Source organism: Pelecanus crispus, chromosome 1 (genome assembly GCF_030463565.1).
Source record: "Pelecanus crispus isolate bPelCri1 chromosome 1, bPelCri1.pri, whole genome shotgun sequence".
NCBI lineage: Eukaryota > Metazoa > Chordata > Aves > Pelecaniformes > Pelecanidae > Pelecanus > Pelecanus crispus.
In genome coordinates, this window is record NC_134643.1 from 119,918,055 (window position 1) to 119,937,932 (window position 19,878).

Consider the following 19,878-nt stretch of genomic DNA (forward strand, 5'->3'; position numbering starts at 1 on the left):
AACACTACTCTTTGCTGACAGCACTTGTGATAGTTTTGTCCTCAGTGGTGGCAGATGCCACAGAATGATGGCACACTGAAAAACATTTGGTATTAAACATGTTATTTTCCAGTTTTAGTTTCTGTACAGTTCCTTGATTTTAGGTGTTACACAGCATAGCTGTGGAGGAAGTTGTGATAACTTCACATAACCATAGAAAATGAGGCTGAGAGGAGACCTTGAAAAGCCATCTTGTGCACCCCTCTGCCCTAGGGTAGGATCAGCATTCTCTAAGCCACAGCTGTTCTAGCCAGCCGGCTCTTGTGAACCTCCAGTAACGGAGATTTCACAGCCTCCCCAAGCAATTCATTCCTGACCTTAACTGTCCTTCTGGTTCGATGATTTTGGCTAATCCTTAAAGTAAATCTCCCTTGCTGCAATTTAAGGCCATTACCCCTTGTGCTGTCCCAGGTGGACATGGAGAATGATTTATTACGTAAATTTTCGCAACGATTTTTTTAATATATTTGAAGACTGCTTTTATGCCCCCCTTTGGCCTTCCCTTCTCTAAAGTCACATGTAAAAGATAAAAGAAAACTAATGAACTGAGGTTTAATTAGTTCCATGTAGCAATATTAAAGCTATATTCTAAAAATAAAATACTTGGAAAGAACATCAGTAAACCATATTACTCAGGAGGATAGAAGGAGTAATAGCATGCCAGCATGGTTGCATAACAGAGAAATAGGAACTTTGCAAAAGGTCAAATGAACGTTACCACTGAACAACAAGGCCGTGCTTTCTCTGTACCTTATCTTAAAAAAAAAAAAGGAAAAAGAAAACAGAAAGGTTCTTCAAGATTGATGGAAAGAATTAAGATACATATAATTTAAGTTATTAGAGCCATGTAACTCTCACTGGACTAAACTGGAGCTTTGCCTGCTTAAAGACTGCAGGAAGGATGCTTTTGTATTTAAGGACTAGGTCAAAACTCAAGAGACAAGTTTAATCCTTGGCTTTCCTTGAGACGTCCTTTGTGATTTTAGGAAATTACCTATTGATAAAATGAGCAGTAGCTCCACTTACTTTCTCTTGAACTCTTCGCATTTTTGTAGATGACAAACCCTTTCAGATGGTGGGCTGTCTGTACAGAAGCATGCGGGACTTCAGCATAGGAGGAGCCAAAGTCAGCAGAAACTTCTGACTGTGATTGCATCACAAAATGCAACACCAGGCTACTAAACAAGGAATTGTCATGTATTGGATATATCCCACTGCAAGAGATGTTAAATGTAACTTCAAATTGATAGACTGTGTCTGTTGGTGATGTTGGATCATGCTTATCTTCACAGGACGCGCTGGTTGACTTATAATTCAACACTGTAAAAGCAAGAAATCTCCAACCTAAAAGTCCAGGGTATTAGAGTGAGGATCTAGTTACTTTTGTTTTCCTGCTGGGTATTTTAATAAGGGATATATGGAGAAGCAATATGGTAGCGCTGACCTATGAAACACATTACATAAATGTTGAGATTATGAGCAATCATAGGTTCTTTAATGCTTTTCTCCAGATGTCTCTCCGAAGCAGGGAAGTGCATGAAATAAGGAAACATCTTTTTTTTTACAGACGATAGGCTGATGATAACAAAGACGTGGAGGATGTCTACATACTGTGCCTAAGCTAGTTCAGATATCCCTGCAAAGCTATGGAGGCACAGCCGAAGGAGTTGCTTAAAGTCAAAAAAGACATCCATATACCACAACATGGAGGCTGAACTGATGATTTCAGGCAAGAATCCAGAAGACTATTTTTGTGACAGCAAAGCTACTGCTGTCCAAACTGATAGCAGCATGGCCCCTGCTAGAAAATAACCATATCTGGATTTACCATTAGTGGCTGGATGTCTTGACAGGCTACGATTTAAAAATTACATTTATACTATTAGCACTGCTTCCCTTTATTCTGAGGAGAAACTGGATTATCACATTCAAAGTTACAAGATTTCCTCCTGGTTTTTGTTGCATTATCCTCGTTTTCTGCATTTGACATTGGAGACAAATTATTCATGATTCTCCTACATACAAGTAGGACAATTCAGGTCCTACCTCATCAATCTTTATATATAGATCTCCACCTCTTATTGTCAGCTAATCAGTTGTACCAAGAATTTGCTTGCATCTATTTCTTTCTGTGCTTTTGTTTACAGCTCTTTGGAGAGTTTGCCTGTTACTGCTGCTCATTCATATTCTCCCCCTCAAAAACCACTTGTCAAAATCCATCCATTTTATCTGAAAGAAATAAAATAAACATCTAACACATAACGTAGTAGAAACCTTGGCAACAGAAGTGGCAGGCTTTATTCTGTAGCAGGCTGCTTTTTGTTTTCCTATGCACGTATCTAACCTGAGCCCCTGGGCTGTGCATCATCCTGTTTGGTTGAGCTGCAGTTCCATTGACTTTGGTTGCCTTCCAGAGAAAGAATCTGATCCTCAAAAATGCTGTTGGATCCTTCAGAGAGGAAACAAGAGCATTCAGATCCCCTTGGAACAAAAAGTGAGGACACACAGCCATTCTCCAGATCAAGTCCACGTTAATGATGCTGCATCTGCTACACATGCACGTGCAGCAGGGTTATTTAAAAAACTACAGACGGTGACACTGGTTCACTTAGCAGCTCACCTTGCTCTTCCTACTGACAGAAGGGAGCATCTTAGGCTTAGAGCCCTTAGCATCCCCTCTGTCTTGCAGGGCATCTCCTATGTTGCCAGGGGAATTCCACCAAATAACTAAGACGCTGTAAAATTAAAGCTACACCCTACCCACAGGACAGGGGGAACTTTAAGACTTCTGAATTGGAGGAAGAAATCTGGTCTCCAAATAAAATAAAGCAAGGTTTTCCTCAAAGTGCTTAACTAAAGGGTATCCACGCCACACTTTTATTTTTCATCCTTTTTTGACCTTTAATTTAATGTAAGTACCCAAGCAATTTTAGCTGTGTTTTCTTCTCAACTTCTGCCGCTTCAGGCCACACACACAAAGATCATTCTGTGACTTGACACCCCTCCTTTCTTAAAATCTTATGGTGAGGAGAAAAAAAAAAAAGGATGTTATTTTAAACAACCTCAAGCTAGGGTTTTTTTGTCCATTAGGGTACTTATTTATTCGTTTCAATTCATGCCGTTTTTACGTTGAAAATTATAGCTTTTACGGATTCCTGTAAAAGTCTAGGTATGAAAATGGCTCTTTTTCAAAAATGTGTTTCTAGATCACTAAAAATAATTAAATTTTGTTTATATTTTCTTTGTGTGGAATTCAAGGTAAGAACATGTATATGTACTGCTCATCCCTATCTTTATTGGTCTATGTCCTTTCATTTTTAATCTATCTAATCATGTATTTATTGTTGATAAAATGGTAGTCAAGACACATTACTCACCTCTTCACACACCAGATATATCAACACTGGCATCACAAGAAGGTCCCTCATCCAACCGCGCCAATGCCCACTAACCTTCAGCAGTAAGCATCACTTCTGGATGCAAGAAGATACAAGCAGTTCCTCTAGCAGACACCTTTGAGTGATAGGCTAAGTTTGCCAATCTATCTACTTGTCCCAGTTCCAGACCAGGTTTGTGATGGGTCATTAGCTTCACAGCATCCAGGTTTGATGTCAGTAAACTCATCTGATGTTAAGCTGTATTTGATGTATTGCTGCACTTCTCTCCAAATGCTCTGAGTGATTTCAGAGAGCTTTTTCTTTTATAATTATATTCTTGTTTATTAAAATAAAATTTCTGTTTTGGGGACTCACTCTGCCACAACATTTTACGTTTTCGTGCAACATATTATCCCTCCAGCCACTACCGATTTCATTTCTTTGTAGCACCGTAAGTGCAGTAGGGTTAGGTTCACTAATCATTGAAGGGTCAGGTCACTGACATGCCAGCTGCTTTTTCTTGCTTGGTGACCTCTGGTTGCTGAGCCAGATGTATATATAAGGCACACAACTCTTGGGCTCTACCTGCTAGCTACTTGAAAATTGAACTACTGCAATGATACTCCCAAAGCAAACTTTACTTCGGTTTGGCATGAGGTACAAGGCAATTCAGAAATTGGCGCTCTCTGAAAGTTCTCCTTTCCTTGTTATTCCCTTCCAAGAATGTTAAAAAAAAAAATGTTCTCCACATTTAAATTGCTGTTCAAAAGCGAATAGCCCTCATACTGAATGTATTTCCAGTGAACACAGCTCACAAAACGTTAGTAAATTAAAAATAATCAAGATGGGAGCAGTCTCTCTGAAAGAATATATCGTGACAGATGTAATATCCTAGAATATGAACTTTCTTCTGTCACTAATTCTATTTTAAATCCTCCTGAAGGGTACGTGTAAGGCTCCTACATTAAATTGCTGCCCACTGAGGTTGAAACTGAAACAAAGTTAAACAGGTTTTTTTGACTAAACCTTTATCACCTAAATACTGTTTCACTTATTTCAGGATTTACACTAGTACCGTATTTTACCACAAAGGTGGAATTTCCGTACACTTAGAAAAATATTAGAATTCTGTCTTTTTCCACAAAAGCCTTCCTCTGCAGGTAATACGTTGTCCCAAGAAAAAGTTTCATAACAGTAGAGCATGCAAGTAGTTCAAGAAGGTGAGTTATTTTCCACTGTGTATGCACTAAATGCACGTGAATTACAATAGATGGGCCAAACACTTTCTTAGGAGGGACACGTATTGACATCTTTGGACAGTAGCAGCAGCCTTTGAATTTTCACTTTGACTACTGCTTAGAAACGACACTGTCAGAAAGGAAACACCTACTGTGTGCCTTCACTTGCCTTCTGATCCCTTATTAGTTAACCCTGAAGTGCATATGTATACAGCCTTAATCCCCAAGTGAGTATCTGGACCGGGGGAAATCTGGAATTAATTGCAAAGTATTTTGGTTACTAATGCAGCTGTTACAAGTGTTTGATTTGGCAAGCGAACAGAAAAGGCACTGCATACCAATTTCGTGAGCCACTGTAAAAGCTGCATGGAGGCCGTCATCTTCAATCACTGCACAGCTGCGCTCGGGAGAGCATATGGTCCCAACGTCTGCCATTCCCAGAGTATCACATGAATGATGCCCACATAAATCCTGCCCAGGAAGGAAAAAAAAAACAAACCCACATTAAAATAAATTTTTACACCCATAGGTAGCAACAGGTTAAAGTCACCAGCCCTCCGCAAACAGCAGAACCTGGATAAAAACATCAATATAAGCTTCCATCTAAAGACATCGATGCAGTTTAAAAGCACAATGACCCAATCCCATCCCTGGTAAAGTCAGTGTAAGTATTTTCATTGACTTTAACAGGATTTGGATACGTTCTGTAATTAATTATTGTTAGTTAAATTTGTATTTCTGCAATGCATACAGAGGCTCAACCTTGCATTGAGTTAGGTACTCAAAATAAATGCCGTAGAAGCATTTTTTCATTGACAATAAAAATAGAATATTCTTTTTATTTACAGAAGAGGAACCAAGGCACAGAGAGAAAGCTTCAGATTCTTGATCAGCCCTTGAACCAGAGATCACCTTTCTTTTCCAAAGGCAAGTCTTATACTTGCACCTAAAGAAATAAGATTGTTGTATATTAAACCTCATGTCACATGTCAAGTAGTACAATGATTAATAATGTATTACCCAATGTACCAAGTATTTAAGCAATTCTCAGAGGTTGCTTAAAGAGTCAGTGACATGACAGAGTGTAAAATCCCTTGATTCCTAGTCTTACTAGCACAACTTGATCACGTTTTCTACTTGTAGATATGGAGTGTCTCCAAAACCCATGCAGGTAGCATTAGGTTTTTTCTTTCTGTTCCAGAAGAATAACGATAACAATGATGATAACGATAATGATAATGATAATGACAATGATAATGACAATGATGAAGGCACTTTTGGCCAGACATAGTGTTTTAATCATCAGCAGTAACTTTTCAGTGCTTCTGTGGAAGCAGAGGGAAGAATCGTAGTCTGAATGTACATATATATGCTTTTTTGGTTGAGAAGGAAAAGTAGCTACCATGCTATTTGGAACAGTTCAACATTTCATCGTGGTTGAATGAAATTGTCATTTTGAAGGCATGACAGTAGTATCAAATGTTATTATCAAAATGATCAAAGAGTAGCTTTTTTCCCTTAATTTTTAAGACTCTCTTCTTCCCTTCAGATCTCCTTTTAGAATTACTTTCTTTTATGAAGACTTTCATAATTAATCCATCTGAATAACAGATATCCTGTACGAGGCTTCAGGTCAACAATGTTCACTGATTATGACAGTTTAAAGTTTAGGTAAACTTGAAAATGCACAGGATTCAAATCCCACTGAAGTAAAAAAAAACCCATACTGAGTTCACAGATACTGTGACAGAGCATCTCTTTAAAAAAAAAAAAAAAGTGTATTTTTTTTCCCCAAGATGAAATAAAGAAATTTTCAAGCTAAAATTACATAGCAATATTACATATGTGGAGCAAGAATTTTGGGATCAGTTCTGGCTTCCAGGTGTCTGGGAACTCGTTTCAGTAAGTGTACTCTTGGTGCTACTTAATGTCAAGATTTAAATGCCACAGTACCAATGAACAAAACAGACTCAAAAGAAGAGAAGGAATAAAGTTCAAAAGTATTTCAATTCCCAGATTTTCACGGATATAATTCATGGTTTAAGAAACACTTTCATTCTGCAGCAATGCAGATAATACGCAGGCAATTTTCTCTCTAATCTGACTGGCTCCCACCCCTGACTTCCAATTAGCTCCCCAGACTTAGCTTCTGGCTCTGTATGGGTTATGGGAAGGTACAGAATAAGGATACCCATTTTCAAGTACTTTAAAAGAAATGCAATTTTTTTCCAGTTTTATTTGGGCAAATAAACTTCATAGCATGTTCAGCATCACTGGACCAGTGTTGGAAGAGGCCGTAAGTGAGGTCATGTTATTCTAGTGTCAAACATCTGAGGCATATTCCACAAGGAAGACACAATCATTAAACTCCTATTACTTTTGCTTGGGTTTGTATCCATTTAGCCCTTTATGTATCACTTCTGAATCTGGCCCTTTCAGTCTAAGGGTACATTTTACATAGAATAAACTCTGTGTAAATGCAACTGTAAGTGGTTTACCTACAGCAGCATCAGTAACAAAACTCAGAAAAAATGCATGTGCATAGTACCAATAAAAATACCTTTTCATGGTGATATAATCGGTCTAAATAAATGAGTGTAAGCTGTATAGGAAGTAAGATACCTTTATACTAGTGCAATCTGAACTGAATCCACACAAGCAGTTGAACTGAAATTCTTACACAAGTACCAAAAAGCACACAAATCAGGCAGAAAGCAGCTTACTGGAGGAGGTCTCAATTACTCTCAGGTTGACAGTGCCAGTAATAGTATAAAATGCATTAATTCAGGCCTTGTCTCCGCATACAGGTTCTCTGTCATTTGGTCTCTTCTTGTATTTGGGTGTCATTATTACATAGATACTTACACCAGTACTGCTCCCAGTGTGGGCACAATTATATCAACACACAGATGTCTTATGCCAATGCATGATTTAATTCTGTTTGCATACAAGAAGCAGCTATGCCAGTGATATGGCCATGAAGCTATACCAGCAGAGGCAACCAGACCTCACAATGATTCTCCAGATTTGATGACACAAGTATAATTAAAAGAATACAATCTTTCTAAGCAGGCAATCTCATAAACTCCCTTACAGTTACTTCTGATGGGATGTGTGAAGTATGGAAAATTATGACAGGGATGTTAACTGTAAGCAGCCCTTCTGACTCTTGGCTGGTTAGTAATCCCGCCCTCAAAATTTCGAAAGCTATGCACAGGATTGTGTTACACCACCTTCATTAGACATCAAAAAAATAGCTATGGACATATGTAAGCACTAATGGACATAGCAATGTGTTATTTTTCATATGTTATCTGTTACTGACATTGCACCACGCTGCATGCCTGGGTTTTCCTCAGGAATCCAGTCACTTCATCAAACTGCTGTTCCTCCATTTCCATCATTTCCCAGAGTATGACACATATCCACACATCTCAGCATCCCAATAGTAACTTTCAAGGCGGTGCTCATTTGCATAATAATTGTCTAGACAAAACAAAGCAGGCTTTACCCATTCTTTATGAAATACCTTAACTTCTGGTCAGATAAAATTAATTTCTTGAAGGGCTGTATTACTTAAAGGTTGCTCCTAGGAAATCCCACAGCAGAAAATAAGTGACTCTGGAAATTGCTTATCTGTAAAATTACCTAGCTTCTCCAACGCCCCACGGACAGCTGTTTCCCAGCTGTCCTCAGATGGTGTGGGACCAACGATCCCCATAAAGAAGAGAGGAGAATGACCGCATTGCGGTCAGAAAGCGGTGGACAGTGACACAGCAAGGCCCCACTCCCTTCAGCCAGCTCCGTGACCACATCCGCGCTGCCTCCCCAGCGGTCTGAGCAAGGCGGCGTGGGGAGCCCTCCAGCCGCCTACTGAATCCCAGCTGGGCAGCGGTGGAAGAGGCTTGTAAAGGATCTTGGAAACAAGGACAGGAAATATTTTCTGGCCGTAGCTTCTTTGTATGAAGCTGTTATTGGGGAGGGATGTCTACGTGTTGCCCATCTGCTGCCAGAGCAGGGCATGCGTTGGCTATGCTTTGAACAGAGGGCATGTGCTGAGCCTTCTGGTTTTCGTTGCAGACTTCAGTCCTCAGTGACTGCACGAGGATGCTTTTTTTAAGCTAATGCTGACATTGTCAATAATCACTTAGGCAGACTACTTAAGTCTCAGCTCCATTTTATTCTCTACTCATAGCCTCATTTATTCTTTATTTCTCTTGCCTCTGCATGATTTGAACTTTAATATATTTCTATTCATAGCATCACGTAGTATATACTGTATACACAAGTGGCATCTCTGAGACAAATATTCTGAAAAGTTTGCTATCAGGTCAACTCACCGTTCCCTAGCTACATGGTCCTTCCCAGCAGCATGCCTTTGAGTGACGTTATTGAAAATCATGCCTGTTTACACTTCCACTGATTTAAATCTTTGTGGCAAAATTTCTTTTGACTTAAACCTCCTGGAGCTGTACTGGCAATGGATTATTTGTTACCAGCATCAACAGCCGTATTTTTAGTTTTCCTGGGCAGTCCTGGAAAGCAGTCTCAGACTTTTATGAAGTAAAGTTTCTGGGAGTACATTTTAAGTTTTTATTTCCCTTGAAAATATTTTTTTTTGTTAAAACCAGGCCATGATGTAATGATGCAATCTAAAAAAACCTGTGTGGGTCTCCTCAACTTTTCATACTCCAGCTAAAGGACTAAGAAAGCAGGGACTTACATGATACTTAAAATCAGTTTCCAATGATTATTTTGCTCTGGTGTATGGCTTCTATTTAAAAAGTTAATCACTTACTCAGATCTGTATACTCATGTAATTGCCTCCAAATAGCAGCAGAAGCTTCGAAGAATAAGTGTTTCTTGATACTTCTAAAGAAGGAATGCAGAGTCTGGCCCTTGATCTGCATTACAGTAGTTTCAAAACAGAAGAATGACTAGAAAATGCATTTGCTACACAGTAGGCAATAGATGTTAAGACTTAAACTTTGGCAAAGGATCGACTTAGGAAAACTGAGCTGTACATCATAAGACTAGTAGTTAATTAGACAGCTTATTAAAGGCCAAGTTTTCTTGGCATTCGTAAGTACATCAAGAACAGCTGGCTGTTTGCCATGTATACGTGGCATTGTTGTGAATGAAGATAACTGCCGTGGCACCCTGCTGGAGCAGTTAATTTATTTTACCTGAAATTCTTTGATTTGTGCAGTAGGCTTAAAAACAAGAACAAACTGTTTAGTGAAACCTGGTATTAGGCCAGAGCCCGTGGACCGGATCCAAAACAGGATTTAAGCACCAACATGGACAGTTTGGTGGAACGTAAAGGCAGAAGAACAAAACTGGCTCACATGTCCTCTAGTCTTTGAGTCATCTACCCTTCACAGGGCTTGCAGTTTGTGACCTTATGGGCCCCAAAGTGCCACAGTTCTATAGTCCTGAGCAGCTTAGCACTTAGCTTATACTGCAGCTTGATTGGGGTTGAGATGCTTAATGTTTCTTCATCTTTGCCCCTGAGGGAAGCTAAGCCTACAGACGTTCTCAGATCAGATGTACGAGAAACCAACAGGATTAGGCTTTCTATCAGGCACAGCTGCACATCACCTTCTTTTAAAGCACAGCTAACAGCTTTTATTTACATCTCTGTGTGTTTGTTAGCTTGCTTTCCTGGTTTCTTTACAATGGCTCATCAGTTAAAGCCTCTGCCCAGTAAGAAGGTGATCCAGCTTCAGATTCCTTGCAGGGATGAGGATACTTAGCAGCATGTTTCTTAGGAGAGCGCCCTATGGTCTACACCAGACTATGGTCTACAGTGAAGGTCTCCAGGTGTCCGTGCGTGCAGGAAGCTGTGGCTCCTCCTGTTGCAGCCCATGTGCCAAAGGCTTCCCTAGCCCACGCTGCAGTTAGTGCTTACGGCGCTTGCTGAAGGGACCTAATTTTTGGCCCCTATTCCTCAGCCTGCTTCTGTATTTTACACTGAACAATCCTGCGGTAAATTACAGAAACAGTCTTCTCTCCGTGCTTTGGGAACCCAGACCGCCTTGCTCTAGGCAGTGCGCTCCAGTCAGTGGCTTCAGGTCACGATTTCTCTCCTTCTCACCATATGAATCTTGAATTACTTGCTAAACAGTGACATAGCTTTGGTCAGAGGGGCGGAAAGTTTCCGTAACACCTGGAACAGCTTACAACCTACCGGTTAAGGACCTCTCCTGGGAGGTGGGCGATACAGACCTAAAATCCCTCAAGCAGGGGAAGGAATTAAATACGACTTCCCGACTTCCTGCAGCAGTGTTCTCACCGCAGCACTGTAAAGGGAGGGTGGGGTCAGGCGGTATTCAGGACCCACGCATCCACACTCCTGCGCACCCCTCTGCAAACCGAGTGGAAGTTTATTAATGTCATAGCAAGGCAGAATGGCACATGTGGAGGAAAGTAAGGTTCACCCAAACAGAAAGGATTACGGGTATCACCCAGAGAGCGCATGATGTCTGGAAGTCAAAAGGAGCACAAGACTGAAGTCAACAGACTGCAAAAGGTATACTGGAAATAAGGGCTAACTGGTGAAAAAAATAATTAGGGCATGGTCTATTTTACCCCTCAACCAACACTATGACACTTAAAAGAGAGGCTTTGCAAGCCAAAATGGTGGAAGGCTGCCTTGGAGGAAGCCAGCTGTGAAAAGTCCTCTTCCTGAGACACTGGTGGGTCTCGGTCCTGGGGATGTCCAGGTTAGGGCACCAGGGAGAGGGCCTGGCCATCGCTGTGAAGCGAGGAAGGACTCTTGTTAGACTCACTGGGATACTGCTTTGTCCTCCCAGGGCCATATTTTGAGAGGAAAGACCTTTCAAGGAAAACAGGAGTGGTGATACCTGCCATACCTACCAAAACAAAAATCACATATTTTCTTCCAGTAGTTTAATTTAAAAATTGAGGTCGTCTTCCTTTCAGGTTAAGATGATAAATACAGACCTCAGTTTTGGGCATTTCAATCTCAAATGTACAGAGCTGTCTTTCTGAATTCTAGGTAAGGTGAAATTCAAGAAAACCCAATATATGGGTGATATCCTGTTGGGATAAGTTTAGCATATGCATGCTGCACTTGCTGGCTTCAGAAACTACCTCCTCATCAGACTGGATATTTAGACATGTTCTTACTCTCCCCTTCTATGGTATGAGGACCCTTGGCACTTGTTATCCAAGGACACTCTGCAACAAAGTATTAGAAATAGAGACTAAACTGGATTAAGCTTTTATGCTCTGGATGTACATATTAACAAAACTACTTTTTTTCCTAAAGCACATAAAGAAAATGCAGCAGCATTACGCAAAACACAGATTATTTAAAAATATCAACAAAATGCATATAAAGCATTTGGAGTCTGCACAGGGAGGGGAAGGGCAAACAAAGTTTCAGTTATGAAACTGGTGACTGGTGAACAAGGAAAAATGTGTGATTTAACTTACCTAACCCATAGCTCCTCTGTGAGGAGACTCCACACCATCTCTGTATTAGTGTGAATCACGCTACTTCTCCCACACAAATTATGTCCCACTTTATTTTCCCCAAGGACATTATCTAAATTTATTAGATTTGCAATAAAATTGGTGAAAACACTACAAAACTGGTAGACAGATCACATTATAAATTCTTCAGAGTAATAATAATAATAAACATTAGTGAAATATATTCTATTGACCATCGGTAGAGTGACCTGTTTTACTAACATGGGATAATAATTGTGGGAAGATGATAATATAGAAAAGAAAAAAAGAAGAAAGAACTAGAGCCAAAGAAAGCATGTGCTCCACGCAAGGAAATTATCATCTACAGAGCTGAGATAATCCAAAGCTTGCTGTTAAATTTCAACAGCACTGTCAGATTGACAGTTAAACTAAATCACACACGCAATATCCATATAATTACTGTGTAGAAAAAGGCAGGACAGTGGCCTTTGGCTCTAGCACGAACTTTTTGTTAGAGCCAGGCATGATGGTACTATCACAGATGATGCTAACAAGCACTTAGGAAAGTATTTTTTCTTCCTCTTGTTGCCTGTATTTACTGTGAGAAATATCTATTTTAATTTTCACATGATTCGGAACTGGGGGGGGGGGGGGGGGGGGGGGGGGAGGAGGAAAGGAAGGGAACTGGATTTTGTCCAGATGCATTCAATAGTTTCACTTGAAATTTAAGTAAGGGTCACTAATGAAATAGATTGGATGAATTCTAGAGCATAATTGCAGAGCAGGCTGGACCTTGGAAAAGAACAGTCTGAGTTCAAGTGCAGTTTGCAAGTTACGTCTAGTATGTTTGTCTACTGTGACAAATAATCTGGCAAGTATTTTGTTGCACCCATAAAACTCTGAAGACTGAAGATAACCTGCTTCCAGTTTCCGAGAACTGTTCACAATAAAAAACTAAATTCTAAATTTGCTGTTGACTTCACTGCCATTGAGAACAAAGCGAGCTAATCTCCAGGGGAAGAGGGCTCTACAAGCTCTTCCTCCTTCCCACCACACAGCTGCCTCTCCACTGCCGCATGGGACAGAGGACTCACCTGGCCACCAGATGATCAAATCCTTGCATCACCATATTCCAGGAAGGATGCTCTGAGGATGCATGCAACCCAAAAATTTACAGCTGCTTGTCAAGGACGCAACCACAAACAGGTTGAACAGCAGGGGACCCATGTATTCTCTAAGGCTGTTAAGGCCAAACCACCTTAATGGGAGCTCTCACAGGACTTATTAGAAAATGATCATCTTTTGGTACTGACAAGTCAGACCTCTATCAGGCTTGATACTGGCCATCATGGGTCAAAATGAGAGATTGAGACCACTGGGAAAATATACTTCTCCTTATTAGATTTTGGGAATTTAAATAATCACGGTGGAACCCAACTACATTTCTGCAATATTTAGTGATAACGTCTGTGCCCATTGAGGGTTTTTACAATCTCCTACATGGGTGATAATAATGACCAGACACGCTGCTGTAGTCTTCCCTGCAGTTAGAGAGCAAACAGATTCACTGCAGCTAATGGGTAGTTACATGGTTCTTGCCACCACTGATAAGCAATATAGAGCCTTAAAATAGTTTTAAACCCAGTTGTCTGTGAACTGAACCTATGTTTGTATTTATTTACTACTTACTATGCCCTGCAGCATGATTGCTTTAGAGCCCTTATCAAATTAAATACAGATTATGACCAAAAGTGAGTGAACGTTGGAATCCGGAATCAGTAAATCTCCTTCTAAAAATCTTTTTTCAGAAGTACTTCCTAGTATGAATGATGATGATACTAATTTGAAACATCAGTACTAATTTTATAATAAGGGAGAGCTGCCAGCACACTCTTAGTCTATGAATGGGTATTAATTTATCTTTAAACAAGTAACAACAACAGAAGGAAGCGATGGTGCTGAATTCTGATGGGATTCTTCCTTCATAAGGAACTCGAGTAAAGCTACTGTCTTTTCAGAGAGCCTCTTCTGGTGTCAAAAATAACATCCAAGTAAATGTCACTCCAGAACGAAGATCGTTATTATATTAGAGACTTGTATGGCAACAGGCACGCATAATTTAGATTCTAACTACGCATAAACAGTTACATACAGCTGAGGACATGCGTTCGGCTGACAAACGATTTGTAAATATTATTCTGTTGACGCAGAGACGCAAAGTTCAAGGTGGCCTCGGTTAGTAAACAAAGACGGAAAATGTACCTCACGCATTTACCCCATGCCTAAAAACCAAGCCATTTAGAAGAAGACATCTGGATGTTCAAAAATTAGCATGACGGTATTCAGAGCCCATCAAAACATGCAGCCATGGCTTGGCGTCTAGTAGCTAAGCAACGTACTTCATACATTCAAAACATAGTTGTAAAAGTTGGATCCTCCTGCCAATTGCTGCCACTCTCATTGAAAAGCTAAACTGGAAAAAATCTCTCTCTAGTTCAAAGTGGGGCTGTTTTCTCCGGGAAACTTCTCTACTGCTTTTTCATCCTTTAACTCTTTTCGTGTTTACATTCCAAGTGGAGCAAATAGATTCATGTTGACATTTCAAGTGTAAGCATATAAAAACCGTGTGGACTTGCACATACTCCCTGCAAAGAACACCATGAACACATGTAGCAAGAAACTACAGTCTTGTTCTTATTGAGTTAAATCCTGAAATGTAATGCTGAACGATGTGCGTGTGCACACAGCAAATCATTAAAGCAGATTAAGTTATACTGAGCTGCACTGAGGAGCTAATCCCATAGTTAAAACGTGCTGAAACGTAAGCCAAGAAAACAGAAGCCTGTGCTTTTTTCTTGCAAAGCATTTACATCCCTCAGTAACAGTGCAAGCAATATTTACATCTTAAGAGTGAGAAGGAGACCACAGGAACTGTGACGTTTTGTTTAGTTTAGGTCCTACTTACATCCAAAAGAAGTATCTCTACGCATGGAAGATGCATTGCTCAGGAGTCTTTGAAAGTGGATTACTGATTAGCAGCACACTCTTACTCTGGCAGGAGGGCATCCGTGCAAAGAATTACAGATAAGCATCTGTAAAGCAAGTGCACTTTATATTCACATCCTATCTCAATCCAAATTAACTTAATAATTGATGTTAAGATTCACAGTCTGCCACCCTAAGACTTTCTGAATTGCAATAAATCCCAGGGAAATAAATGGGAATACTGGCAAAGAAAAACAATCTTTAGTGAAAAGTGATGGATTCTGGCCCAGGCTTAATTAATAAGCCATAAGAAAGGATGTTTATAGAAAAAAGCAAGAGCGTTCTGACCCAGCCTAGGCAGCCTGCTTTCATTCAGATTATAATGATAAAAAAATGAAAGCTTGCAAATCAGACCGATGGGCTTTCAAAGGCTAAAAAAAGGCTCCTGCTGTACAAGTGATGCCTGACTGACACAGAACCTAATGTTTCAACTATTTACAGCTCTAAAAGCAAGCCAGGCGCTTTTTTCCCCCCTTCTGGAGCAACTCCTTCCACAAACCATCCAAAGCATCCTTTTTGGCAGACTCCTATGATGTAGAAAAGCAGGAGAACTCAAACAAACGGAAAGTCATGCAGTTATTTTTTTCGTACTTGGGGAAGGGAAAAAAAGGAAACACCAAACCCAAACCGCTGAAGGGATATTCTTACAGAAGAACTTCATTGCATAAACTTGGCCACATGTCTACTAGAGCAATGTCCCTTAACGACCTCTGGCAATGCAATTAATTAACAAGCGGGCAGGGAGCAAGGCACAGCTCTGCAGGGGTAAGACCGTCCGGATCCGACCCGCAGTTGATCAGGACACCCATTTTTCACTTGGGGAATGAGACAGAGACTGCATCCCCGTAACCACCAGCCCAACTCACTCAACTTCTGCAGCTCTTGTTTACCTGCGGTTTGCATTTACGTCCTACCCTTGAACCACAAGCGCTGCCGGCTTCCAGCGCGGCAGAGCTATTCTTGCTGGAAATAGCATCTCAACGCACTCAACGAGGAAGTCGCGTGTACTTTTAAGGTGTTCTTCACCATTTTCAATAGCAGGTTTGTTTGGGGACTAATGTAGGCTAGGGAGCGCTAACAGCCCTTTCCCTGGACCACCTCCCGGGAGAGCGAGGGGCTGCGTGTGAAACATCTCGCTGGGAAAGATGGAACAACGTCATCTCTCAAGCAGAGATAAGTTAGGCGGTCTCAGCCGAGTCCCCCGATCGGCCAGATGACCACCTCTCCACCCTGGCAGGAGTCCCAGCACCGCGCTGGCACGAACAGCGGTGTACCCGCAGCGGGGACGACCTGGCAGGGGAAGAGGCACACACAAGTGCATACGCAGTTTGTTGGGCTTTCAACCCCTCTTCCACCCCCGGCAGCTGTGTGCGCGGGTGCCGGCCCCTGAGACGCGGTGCAACCCAGCGGAAAGGCGGAAGGCGCCAGCGGGGAGGCAGCCACCGGGCAAAGGAGGGGAGCGTGGCTGGAGGGCTGCGCGGCGGCCTCGTCGCAGCCCAACCACCCCGCGGCGGACCGTTCGAGGGGCGCCACGTCGCCGCCGGTCGGGGTGATGCCTACCTCGCGGGTGAAGAGGATGGCAGCGTCGTAGTGCTCGTCGTGGTCGTCGTCGAGGCGGTTGTGCTGGTGCTGCCACTTGCAGAAGTTCTTGAGGGTGGTGGCGGCGTTCCTGTTGACCTCCAGCCCCCTCTCCTTCTCGCCCAGGGCCACCACCTTCACCACGGCCAGCCGGACGTGGTTCTCCAGGCTGGCGTGGGCGTAGAGCCGGGAGGCGATGGAGGCCAAGGTGAGCAGGTAGTGCTGCAGCCCCTTCCCGTACTTGCGGACCATGGAGGCGTCGGCCACCAGCAGCAGCTCCACCTGCCGGGCCCGGGAGACGGAGCGACGCCGCCGCCGCCGCCGCCGCCGCCGCCCGTCCCCCTCCGCCGCCGCCGCCGCCGGCGGGTCGCGGGTCTCGCAGCTGGTGCGGGCCGGCACCGTCTGGAAGCTGAAGCGGTCCCTGCGGAAGAGGTGCGGGGCGCGGGCCGGGCCCTCCCCGTAGATCCGCGGGCCGGCCGCCTCCCCGCCGCGCCGCGCCGGCCTGACGGTGTAGCGGGAGCGGCCGACGGCGAAGAAGCCGTCGAGGCCGCCGCAGAGGTTGAAGACGGCCAGGGAGCGGGGGCTGCCGTCCACCGTGCCGCGGTAGTAGCAGCGCGGCGGCCCGCCGGCCCGCGGCGCCCGCGGCCCCACCGCCTCGTCCCGCTCCAGGTCGAGGAGGAAGCGCTGGCCGCCGGCGTAGAGGACGTAGCCCGCCTTGCCGCCCCCCGCGTAGGTCGGGTCGAGGCGCCGCACGACGCCGCTGGCCCCCCGGGGCGGCGGGGGGCGGCGGGGCGGCCCGGGGGGAGGGCCGGGCCGGGGCCGGGGCGGCGGCGGCGGCGGGGAGGCGGCGGGGGGCGGCGGCGGCGGCGGCGCTGGGGCGGCGGCAGGTGCCGGCGGCTGGGCCAGGGCGAGGTGCAGCGCGGCGGCCAGCAGCAGGGAGGCCAGCTTCAGCAGCATGCTTGCCTCGCCGTCAGGAGCGGCCGCGGGGGCGGTGATAATTAATAGTCGCGATAATAATAGCAAGAGTTGGGGAGGGGGGGTGGAGAGAGCCGCTCGGCCGGGTGCAGCAACGTAGTTACGGGAAGGAGAGAAGGGGGAAGGAGCGGGGGAAAAAAAATTAAAAAGAAAGTTTTCCCTCCCAAACCCGAGTCAAGTGTGGGTGGGAGAGAAAAAAACGTCAACAAAAGCCGCTCGCGTGTGAACTTTGTGTTTCTCTGCAGGGAAGAGCCGGGAGCACATGGAAGGAGAAAGAGAGGCAAAAAATCCCAAATCACTGCTGCTGGGGAGGCGAGGGGGGGAGAGAGAAAAAGGAGGAGAGGAGGCTCGGACCCGGCAAGTAGAGAAGTTTGAGCACTTCCCACTCCTCTTCCACTTCTCTGCGGTAGTCACCGGATCATCACCAGCAGCAGCAGCAGCAGCAGCAGGAGCAGCAGCAGCAGCGGCAGGGGCAGGGGGCAGGTCTGCTGCGACTCGGCACTTTCTCGGGCTCCGGTGGGCTCCCTTTCCTTCTTTTGCCCCCTTTTGTTTTGAAGAGAAGGAGGAGAAGGGGAGAGAAGAAATTCAGGCACCACAAACCGCTTCGATCGTCTCCGGTGAGATGGTTAAAAAGTAAAAAAAAAGAAAAAAAAAGAAAAAAACCCCAAGAAGCGGAAAACGTCCCGGATTTTTGTAAAAGCCCCCTCCCCGTGTCTTTTCTGTTGTTGTTGTTGTTATCCCCAGTCTGTCGATGTGAACAAGAGGAGAAGGGAGAGAAATGTGAAGATGAGAGGAGGTGGAACAATGAATTTATAGCGGAATGCCATCCTGCAATGGCAATTTCAACAATTCGTCACTGCAGGCTGCCTCTTAAAGGGAGAGCTTCAAAACCACCACTCCCACACTTCCTTCTCATTTAATCAGACAGAGGGAGAAACTTGAGGGGAGGGGGAGAGGGACGGGGGGGCCGCGGGGGGAGGAGAAAAGGAGGGAGAGGGAGCGGGAGAGAGGGAGGCAGGAGCGGGGAGGAGAGGGAGGAAGCCGGGGAGGGGAGAGAGACCGGCAGGAGGAATGTTTGTGTGTGAAGGACGCGAGGTTTCCCTCGAGTCGCTTAAAGCCGCAAGAGCCCCCCGGGGCTTGCGATGTCACCGCCGGCCGGGGGCGGTGGGGCTGCGCTTACCTCCCGTCCTGCCCGCTTCCCCCTCTCCCCTGCCCGGCGCTGCCGCTCATTTTGCAGGGCTCAGCGGAGGAGGCAGGTTTACGCCTGGCCGCCGGAGGGGAGGGAAGCGGCCGGGGCTTTGCCGAGAGCGCCGGTGATGCGGAGAGCGCCGGCGGGGCGGCCGGGGGGCGCGGAGCGGCTGCGGCGGGCAGGGGGTCGCGCCCCCGCCGCGTCCCGGCTCGTCCCCTGCCCCTGCACCTTTCTGGGGTCGGCGGCGGCACCGAATTTCCTCCCTTTGTCTGGGCGGCCGCGGCTCGCCTGCTCCCAGCCTGTCATTAAGTGCCGGCAAAGCTGTCATCCAGCTTGGGCGGACTGTGCTTTCCCCCGAGGAGGAGGGAGGGCGGGGAGGAGTGCACGCTCGCTTTGACCTTTTGAATGGCTTCAGATACTTGGATCATCCCCGCCGCTGGCTGACACACGCAGCCACTCACCCTGTCCCCTCGTCTGCCTTCCCCCGCTTCGGGCTCCGGCGGGGACGCCGCGAAGGGCGGGCGGCTGCGCCCGGTGCTGCCCCCGCCGCCTTCCCGCTGCCCGCGGCGCGGGCCGGGACTGGCACAGCGCTCGCCCTCCGCCGGGATGCAAGGCTGGGAGGCAGCCGGGGCCGGGGGCAGGCGAGAGGAGCGGGGGCCCCCCTCCCGCGGGGGCCGGCCACCGCCGCCAGCACCGTGCCCGCTCCCGCACCGAGGCAAGCGCGGACGCGTGGGAGGCGAGAGCGCCTGGCGCGCCCTCCCCACGTCCCAGGACGGGTGGCGGGAACAGGTGCGCTCTGGCTGCAGGGCTCCGAAAGGGATGCGGCTCTCCCGCCTCCTCCCGGCCTGCGGACAAGCGCCGCAGCCCGGCCGCGCTGTCTTGCGGGGGGACGGTGCGGGCGCCCCGGTCGCTTGGCGGTGGCAGGCCGCGCCGAGGGGCAGCGCCTGCCCCGGGGGCTGCCGAGGCTGCTTCCAGA

At 45.6% G+C, this 19,878-nt stretch overlaps 1 protein-coding gene across 1 annotated transcript in view; it reads right to left on the reverse strand.

Annotated features, from left to right (window-relative positions):
* The window catches only part of ADAMTS5 (ADAM metallopeptidase with thrombospondin type 1 motif 5), a 41,662-nt gene extending 23,967 nt beyond the window's left edge, over positions 1-17,695 (reverse strand). The window contains exons 1-2 of the mRNA XM_075728053.1: positions 16,721-17,695; positions 4,993-5,125 (exon numbers count right to left, since the gene is read on the reverse strand). Coding sequence (XP_075584168.1) covers positions 4,993-5,125; positions 16,721-17,695 — 1,108 coding nt within the window. The remainder of the gene's footprint in view (positions 1-4,992; positions 5,126-16,720) is intronic.
* Positions 17,696-19,878: the final 2,183 nt, after the last annotated feature.